The 9,531-nt window shown below is 44.8% G+C and overlaps 1 protein-coding gene across 3 annotated transcripts; it reads right to left on the bottom strand.

Annotated features, from left to right (window-relative positions):
• Window positions 1-331: 331 nt before the first annotated feature.
• SLC25A51 (solute carrier family 25 member 51) lies at window positions 332-7,571 on the bottom strand. 3 transcript variants are annotated; one of them, XM_053370552.1, is made up of 2 exons: window positions 7,379-7,571; window positions 332-3,185 (listed from the first exon to the last, which is right to left on the bottom strand). In XM_053370552.1, the coding sequence occupies exon 2, from the start codon at window positions 3,146-3,148 to the stop codon at window positions 2,267-2,269; it is 882 nt and encodes a 293-aa protein (XP_053226527.1). In that variant the 5' UTR covers window positions 3,149-3,185; window positions 7,379-7,571; the 3' UTR covers window positions 332-2,266. The 3 variants fall into 3 exon arrangements, with proteins under 3 accessions (XP_053226527.1, XP_053226526.1, XP_053226528.1); XM_053370551.1 differs by lacking the exon at window positions 7,379-7,571 and adding an exon at window positions 7,251-7,347; XM_053370553.1 differs by lacking the exon at window positions 7,379-7,571 and adding an exon at window positions 4,526-4,833 and having other exon boundaries at window positions 332-3,174.
• Window positions 7,572-9,531: the final 1,960 nt, after the last annotated feature.

Below are 9,531 nucleotides of genomic sequence, written 5' to 3'. Positions count from 1 at the left end.
GTCTCTACTCCGCCATGTTGTTATGCAGGATTCTGCACCCTAAAACTCATTCGTGGACATTATGCTATTTATGCAATTATTTTCTAACAATGCAATATAAATTGAGAAGAAAAAAGGGAAGTCTGAGAACAAGAACAATCTTATTCATTGCCTTCCTTTTTCAAGTGTTCAAGATACTTCTAATCTCACATGGACTGAACTTGTAAGATAATGTTTGAAAAATGCTAGTCTACTTCATTGCAGCAAATAAATTCATGTTTGTTTATTCCATCAAGGGAAAGATATCAAAAAAATAAAAAAACACACTGGTAAAATCAGATTTTACCAGCTAAACATTCCAACAGACATTTTATTTAAATGCAGATAATCACAACATTCAAAATATCAAACATTCTTTCATTTTGTGCTTGGCAATCTGTGAGGCTAAACAGCATACACCGGTACAGTACAAGAATCAAGAAATAGGATAAATAGGTTCACAAACTGCTGCTGACGGGCAATTTTCAGGTTGACACCAGGCAACATAAAGTAAAAAACGAAACAAAAAACACCACACCATCTCAATAGTGAGATATTAGTTCCACTTTAAAAAAAAACCCTCACTCTGAGGATAAACACTTGGAGGATTATCAATTCAGCTAGGGAAAGCTTTCCTGTGTACTACAAATAAGGAAAATATTAACTCCTATTTGCATTTTAAAAAAAACCCATACAAAATAATTTCACCCTCCCCCACCCCATTAAGAGCATTATTTTGGTATTCAGACATGCTTTCCTCTCTGACTTGAAACCTCTTAGGTTGCTTCTGTTCTTTTGCTTTTTACCTGAATTCCAATGCGCAGAGAAATGTTTATTAGCATGATTGAATAAACACAGAAAATCAGCTTGCAGAAGCTTATGTCCTTTTTACACACATGCATGGTCCTTCGTACCGAACAATCAGCCAGTTCGCACGCCTGATGCGAGTTTTATATATATATAGATTTATATGAAGCAAGGCCTGAGTCAACAACTTCTCTGTTGTAAAGTGAGTGGACGGAACTCATGAACTGGACCTACCTGTATTGAGTCTATACTGAATGAGATACAGGTGAGGGGGCCGTGCGTGAGGCACATTCCCAACATAAAACAAGCCTGAGCAGCGTGTGAAAGGAGCTGTTTAAATTCCTTTTTCAACCACAGTGAAATAGCCTGAAAATTGCAATACCTGGGTAAGTCATTTTCATTCAAGCACACGAAGCCTTGCTTAACTAGAGTATTCAAAGTTTAGGTGACAGCACATAACATTTCAGATCCGAATACCAATTAGCTATGCCAGAATTGTAGAAAGTATTAACAAATAGACCACAACCCACCGAAAAAGCTAAAGCAGTTTAAATATCACCGGGGGGAGGGGGAGAGAATTCAATGGGGAAAATGCATAATTTTGGTTGGATTGCACCAATTGTCATTCGCACCATCCTTCCTAAAGCAACCCTTTGGAGAAGTATATTCACTTGCAACAAAACTTAGTAGTATAAAGAGCCACACAAAAGACCACATTGACAAGTCAGGTGGCAGTGTAACATGAAGGGCACTTAAAAGCTTTCCTCACCTTTCCAGCAACACACACACCTATTTATTTTTAAACAGATACTCCCACCGCTCAGCTTACAGTGAATTCAGTTTCTGAAATTTAATACGAAATCTCGACAAGGTGTCATTTGCATCAACAGTCTAGCAAAAGCTATTTGACAACTTTTACAGAACCTTAAGGTTTGGGGAAAAGGGTTTCTCTTCAAAATTTGGCAGTCTCTGCTCAAGGAAGAATAATTTTTTAAAAAGTGGGGAAGGGGAGTCTTGAAACATCTTGGGAGTTTATTACAGCATGCCACTGTTTGTTCCAAAAGGGCCAAGCGACAAATTAAATATCAGTTTTCCGCCCATTTACACATTTCTTCAAAGTGCATTCTTTTGATCACCAGGAGTGTGAGAATAGTTGACGGTGATCTGGAGCAAATGAATCCATCTTCAGGCATATCCGAGGAAACTTTTCAAACGATTGTTCTAGCCATTCAGTTCACTCGCACCCACAGATTGAAAGGCCATTAATATGACTGAATACATTTTGAGCTAAGTAGGCACTGTTTAAAACTGGCATTTTTACCTACGGATTAACTATTATGCTGGAGTTCAGTGTTATTAGTGTGTTTGATTTCTCACTGGAAATTGACAGTTCTGTGTTTGTCTGGCGCCCAACTGAGAAAATGAACTCCACAAGCACTTTTCACAATAATCTGAGCAAGAATTCGTATGTCGCATTGATAATTCCCCAAGAAATCAGAGACCGGTGATAATTCAGATGGGCGCCTCGGAAGAGGTGCGTCACTTTCCTGTCACGCTCCAGCCAAATCTTCATGAAAACCTTGGGAAAAGACTGGAATTCCCCGCCGATTTGTGACTGCATGCGAGCTTTTACTACGTTCAGTGGGAAAAAGAGGAATCCCAGCATAGCACCCAACAGACCTCCACAAATAAAATCATTGATCAAGTGAGTACTGTAAGTTGTGGCTTCAGGCAAACACTGCTTGATAGGTCCTCTGAGACCGAAAAAGAGAGCATTGCTAGGGCCGTTCCGGAGGAGGATTGGCACTAACCCCCGGTAATATTCCCTGGCCCCATGGTCTCGGAGAACTCTGAATGCCTGGTAAGTGTTTGTAAATTTGTCGTGATGTTTGTAGTCCTGCAGAAGTGTCTGAACGCGCTCAAAGGGGGTCAGGACCGCTTCCGTGGTCCCAGCGAGCACGGCTGCCAAGCTGCGGGTCAAAATTTCAGGCGCACTCATGTGCCTCAGGAGTACGGAGGACAGGTCCTCATACAGGCCGAACATGATTGCCAGGGTTGTGCTCTTCTGCATGAGCGGTGGAAGGATCCCACGGTACAGATTCCTGAGCCCATCTTTCTGCAGCTGACGTACCGCATCTCTGGTTCGTACGCCATACAACTGCTGCCGAAAGAGGACTTTCTGGACGGGGAAGGTGACGGCAACATTTGTGATGGCTGCACAATAGCCACAGAAGTAATGTTTGCCTGAGCTAACTTTTACAATGCGGTGACCGACTTGGTCTGCCGTTGATTTGTTCAGGACAAGGTCTTTTGAATCCATCATGCTGCTTGTTCTCTCTTCACAGTTGACTTCTCTTCTCCTACAAAAAGAGTGAACAAAGCTGTACATAACTCGGCTTAGTTTTATGTACTTTGCTACGCATTCCCCCCCCCCTGAAAGACCCAAGCTACCCTAAACACTGAGTAAAAGGGGAACATCTGGCTTTAAAAGCATTGAGGACATGTCTGAGCCAAAATTGGCTGGCTATGAAAATGGATTAAAACTAATAGAAGGTTGAGAAGGTGATCAAAGAAGAATGAAGCAGTAACCTCAGGAATTTAATGGACATATGCTTGCAACAGGAGTGGGAAACCTACCGTATTTTTTGCTCTATAAGACTCACTTTTTCCCTCCTAAAAAGTAAGGGGAAATGTGTATGCGTCTTATGGAGCGAATGCAGGCTGCGCAGCTATCCCAGGAGCCAGAACAGCAAGAGGGATTGCTGCTTTCACTGCGCAGCGATCCCTCTTGCTGTTCTGGCTTCTGAGATTCAGAATATTTTTTTTCTTGTTTTCCTCTTCCAAAAACTAGGTGCGTCTTGTGGTCTGGTGCGTCTTATAGAGCGAAAAATACAGTAATTACTTTTTGGGAAAATGTATCGAATTTAAATAATTTGGATGGATTTGTTTAAAATTGAAAACTCACACACCCCCACATATATGGACATGTCTGGGTCAACTATTTTCCCCGTAATAGTATGAACCGCCCTGAAAATATTTATATTGAAGTCAGCAAAGAAAAGTTTAAAATAATTTTTAGTAGTCTGATCAGCTTAGGCAATCTTCACCTCATCCCATCTCAACTGACACCCCATGTCTGGATTTTTTAGGATGGAATTTAATTTCTGCATTTCACACAGCACTATCTTAGGTCCACACAAAGTTAATTTCAGGTTTCTCTGGCAGGGACCATTATCATAAAATTCATAGTGCATTTAATTACAGAAGGTAACTGGGAAGAAAAGTTAAGTCTTCCATGGACAGAAAACATGTATAATGCAAACCATTCTCTTCAAAAAGAGAAACAGAACCCTGCAAGCCTAGTTCCCTTTCTTACTGCTTGCTATCTTCTTTTATCTACTCGCACTTCACTCAGCTCAGCAAACAGATAAATTGCTTCCAAGTTTCACCATAGTTCCCAAACAGTTTCATTTTCTTACTTTTTTCTTGCAGAGCTCTAGGTAAACAACTTTCTCCAAATAATCACTTTCACAAAGAAGGCAGAGTCTTAAAGGGCATGTTAAAAAGAGAAGCACTGGGAATGTTTGTGTACTTTATGGGCAGTATCTGGAGTGGCAGTTGGGAAAGGGAGAAATGGCTGGTCCAAGATGCTCTACTCTATTGCACAGGCTAGTAACAAGATTATCCAATACGGCATAACTTGAGGCTTGGGTACCTGGAAGAATCTTTGCTTCCACATCAATCTGTCCTTGCATTATAATCATCTGAAGAGGCCCTTCTGTCAACTGAGATGAAGTGGTTAGAAATCAGAGAGAGGGCCTTCCCCCCCAGCGACACCCCACTTACAGAACTGTACCCCCAAGGTGGTTCAGCTGGCGGCTACATTTATATATTTCCAGCAACCGGCGCAAAGTTCGTTTACTATCTGAGGAATTTTTCTCATCTACAAGAGTCTACCCACGTAGCAACCAAGTATTTGCATCTGGTTAAAAGAGTTGGGGCCTAGCCAGGAAAAGCTCCATTTTTATTTAAACTAACAGCATTTTCCTTTTAAGCAGCTCCTTCAAATCCATTACTCATTCTTTTTCGATGTTTAAACTGTAACAGTCAATAACAAATCTGCACTGCAGAATCACAGACTTCTTGGGACCATGACGGTCATGTAGTCCAACCCCCTTGCAACACAGGAATCTTCCACCCAATGTGGGGTTCAAATCCTGAGATGAAGAGGCTCGTGCTCTGCCAACTGAGTCATTCCTCATATATTCTCGGACTAAGCAGATCACTATTGCCACCAATCATGTGATAAATATATTTCATTTTCTGTGCATCAGGACACAAGTTGCAGGAAACTGCTGCTGGTGCGTCTTAAATCTTGCCACCCAAACACATTCCTGGTTGACTGAACAGAAGCAGCAGTCAGCATTTTAAAACTTCTACTTTATTTTCCTCAGTCTGTTAAGTTCCTATTTCCTTGTAGTAGCCTTCATCTGCCACAGGTTCCTTCTCCATTCCCCAGCCCAGGGGTCGGCAACCAAAGGCCCAGGGACCACAAGAGGCCCATGGGGGTTGTTTAACCGGTCCACGAGCTGCCCCCAAACCAAGCAGCCTGCTCAGTGAGTCCCCGTGCACTGTGCTAAACTGGCACAGCACGGGGACTCGCTTCCGTGGCGCCAGAAATCGCGTCTGCGCCGATGCAGACGCCGGAAATCTGGCTCATAGAGGTATCTCCGCTGGAGTGAACCAGCCCAGGCGGGGTAAACCTTGCCAACTCCTGCCCAGGCCTCTGCCCTCTTCCTGACAAGTAGTACTACAGCTGTTCTCTTTCCACTTCTGAAATGGGGAGGGAACCCAGCCGTTTTGCTCCAAACCCCTCTTTTCATCCTTTGGTGATGAGGCTGCATATACACTAGACCTTTAAAGCACATCCTTCCCTCAAAGAATTCTGTAGTTTACTCTTCACAGAGTTACAATTCTCAGCAACCCTCTACAAACTACAGTGCCCAGAATTATTTTGGGGGGGTGCTTTAAACTGTGCACACAGTCTGGCTGGTTTGTGAAGAATTGAGCTGCTGTGAGGAAGGCAGAAAAATCTGACCAACTACTTTTGTGGAAAGATTTGAGTTTGCGATCCTTTTTAGCCCTGGTGTGGAAAGCCAATGCCCTCTGTGCTGGTGTTGAATTGAATTGAATTTTTTATTATTTCGGTCACAGACCAGTTCTGGCTCACTTACAATATCAGGGAAATCATAAAACACAACAGGAATACATTGAATTGCAATTGGGTATAACAGAGGCGTACATAAGATTTTGCATGTCTGGACCTTATGACTCACCTGATGAAAAGCGAATGTTAGTACAGGTTAGTCATTGTATTGAAAATCCTCCATTCACGTGCATATATATATTCTGTTTCTCCTCCCCTCCCGGCACCCCCCACCCTCAACCAAAGTTCTTTTGCCAGCTTCTTTATGGCTACCAAGCAGCCTTAGCCCTGCAAGTTGGCAGGAAGGAAATCCTCTTCAAATTCATTTGGGAATCAAAATATTTCTCTTTGAGGTTCCCTCCCCACAAATGTATTATATGTATTGCTAACACATGCCTACCATAACAAATAAAGGAAATGTCCCTTATGGAACTAGCCTCCTTTGTGCACAAAATTATGTGGGGTTTTTTTGGGTAGGGGTGTTCCCACACTTTTGAGGCAGTGCTGCGTCATTATTATTATTATTATTAGTAGTAGTAGTAGTAGTAGTATTTCACCAGCCCTGTCCCTGCGCCTTTCAAAGCAAAACATTATTATTATTGTTGTTTTTATTACAGTGGTACCTCTGGTTACGTACTTAATTCATTCCGGGGGTCCATTCTTAACCTGAAACTGTTCTTAACCTGAAGCACCACTTTAGCTAATGGGGTCTCCCGCTGCCGCTGCGTGATTTCTGTTCTCATCCTGAAGCAAAGTTCTTAACCCAAGGTACTATTTCTGGGTTAGCGGAGTCTGTAACCTGAAGTGTATGTAACCCGAGGTACCACTGTATTATTTTGCCAGCTCTGCCCCTGTGCCTTTCAAAATGAAACATTATTATTATTATTATTATTATTATTATTATTATTATTTAACCAGTCCTGCCCCTGCGCCTTTCAAAGCAAAATATTATTATTATTATTATTATTATTATTATTACGTATTATTATTTTGCCAGCTCTGCCCCTGTGCCTTTCAAAAGGAAACATTATTATTTCATATTTTGCCTTCCCAAGCAAAACAGGATCCCGACCTCTCCTCCCCAACAATGGCAAAGAGAAACACCTCCAGCAAGAAGGCGGCGAGGCCAGGGAGGAAAGGGAGACCGCGAGAGGAAGGCGGCAGGAAAGCGAGAGAGCCCCGCCTTGCAGCGAGCGGTCCGGAAGGGCCTTGGCCTTACCCTTGCCCGAGGTCAGCAGGCAGCAGCCACCTGCAGGAGGAGGAAGGCCCGGCCCGGGTCCCCATCTCGCCCTCCTCCTCTAACCACTAGGCACTCCTACCCCCGAGCCCAGCTGACTCCACACTCACCCGCCGGGGCTTCATGGCGGCGAAAGGATGCCCCGAATCGCGCGCGCTCCCGTGCACACGTGCACGCGCACGCGCGCGTCCTGCAGCCCAGCCCGGCGCCGCGCGCGAAGCGCTCCCGCTCTCGGCAACTGCTCTGACAGCGGCAGCCCCGCGGGAACCGGCCGGGGAGCGGGACCTTCGCCACGCCCTGACGCAAAGACGCGTGACGTCAGGAGGAGGAGGAGGACGGCGTTCACGTGACAGGCGCCGCCTCTGTCACTCCCCCCCTCGGAAAGCGCATGCGCGGAGAGGGATTCGAAGGAGCGCCCCCTTCCGGCTGTTCGAGCAGGGCAACTTTATCTGTTTACTATATTTACTTCGTAGGATCTATAAGCCGCTTGGTTTGCAGTTTTCTGAAGGCAAGCAGCCCCAAAGCGGTTTACACACAAAAAAGGAAAAGGAAAATTCATATTTTTTAAAGATACGTTTCTGTTAAAAGTTCCTCTTCGAAGCTTTCAAGTCGCAGAATCACTCAAACAAATCGGTCATATTCAGAAAGAGGCATCACTGCTGCAGGCAATATGGAAAATAAAGTACAGTGATACCTCGGGTTACATACGCTTCAGGTTACATACACTTCAGGTTACAGACTCCACTAACCCAGAAATTGTGCTTCAGGTTAAGAACTTTGCTTCAGTATAAGAACAGAAATGGGGTTCCGGGGGCGCGGCAGCAGCAGGAGGCCCCATTAGTTAAAGTGGTGCTTCAGGTTAAGAACAGTTTCAGGTTAAGAACGGACCTCCGGAACGAATTAAGTACTTAACCAGAGGTACCTTACCTGTTAATGTGACTGTTATGTACTGAAGTTTTCACCCTGGGCCAGCAGGGGGATACTGTAGATAGTTTTCACTCAGGTCCACATATGCAAATAAGGGATTGAAAGTGACGTTCAGGGATTGGCTAGTTACAGAAAGTTGTTACAGTTGCGTTGTAGTGGAGCTCTATATAAGCAGGCTGACTGAACCCTTCAGTTCAGTTCTGGCCTGTGAATAAACAAGAGCTGTTTGAAGAATCGCTGTGGCGTCTGATATGTTCACCCACAACTTAACAGTGACACCTACGCAAAAGTTTTGTTCATATACTATGCAAAAGAATGAAATTCTACTGTCTGCCCTAAACCTCCTTTCTCTCTTCCCACTTCTCTTTCCCCAGAACCCTTCTTTACAAAACATGTTGGCATCAGTCCTTCCGAAAAACAATGGAGTAGGTCTCCAGGGATGAAGTCAAACCGCTGTGATAGCAGCACCAAAATGTCCTTCCCAAGGCGCAAGCCTGGGCAGTGTGTAAAGGTAAAGGTAAGGTAAAGGACCCCTGGACAGTTAAGTCCAGTCAAAGGCGACTATGGGGTTGCGGCACTCATCTCACTTTCAGGCCGAGGGAGTCAGTGTGGCCAGCATGACTAAACCGCTTCTGGCACAACGGAACACCATGACGGAAACCAGAGCGCATGGAAATGCCATTTGCCTTCCCACTGCAGCGGTACCTATTTATCTACTTGCACTGGTGTGCTTTTGAACTGCTGGGTTGGGAGGAGCTGGGACAGAGTGATGGGAGCTCACCCAATCGCAGGGATTTGAACCGCCAACCTTCTGATCGGCAAGCCCAAGAGGCTCAGTAGTTTAGACCACAGTGCCACCCATGTCCCTGGGTAGTGTGTGTATGGAGGTTCTCGGATGCTCAGACCTTGCTCTTGGCCTTGCTGATGTGGTCCAAAGGAAAGCAGAGCAATAGGTTTGGCACCAACTTGGCTGCCGGAATTGCCGCAAGAAGTGTACTAGGTGCCATCCAACCGCCTTAGGGACTCCACTCTGGATTTATGTAGGGTTTACTCCTGAGCCTTTTCTTCTCCCCAAAATATCCCACAAGGCAGCAGAGGTTTAGGATCAGGGTTTTCCATCTTCTAGGTGAGCTACCTTCCCAGGTTGACAAGACCCATCTGCCCCTCCCTTCCCTCTACAGCAGGTGCAGAAACCTTCTTGACCATTGGACCCACTATTGGTCTCGTCTGCTCAATCTGCCGGAGCCTGCCTTTGCATGTAGTGGAAGTCCCTAACTCCTGAGGGTCTGAGACCCATCAGCTTCCCTCACCTGGTTTAGCCAGCCAGTCCATGCCT

Source organism: Podarcis raffonei, chromosome 17 (genome assembly GCF_027172205.1).
Source record: "Podarcis raffonei isolate rPodRaf1 chromosome 17, rPodRaf1.pri, whole genome shotgun sequence".
In the NCBI taxonomy this organism is placed as follows: Eukaryota; Metazoa; Chordata; class Lepidosauria; order Squamata; family Lacertidae; genus Podarcis; species Podarcis raffonei.
The sequence above is the reverse complement of the archived record's forward strand: the minus strand, read 5'-3'. Positions and strand labels throughout refer to the sequence as shown.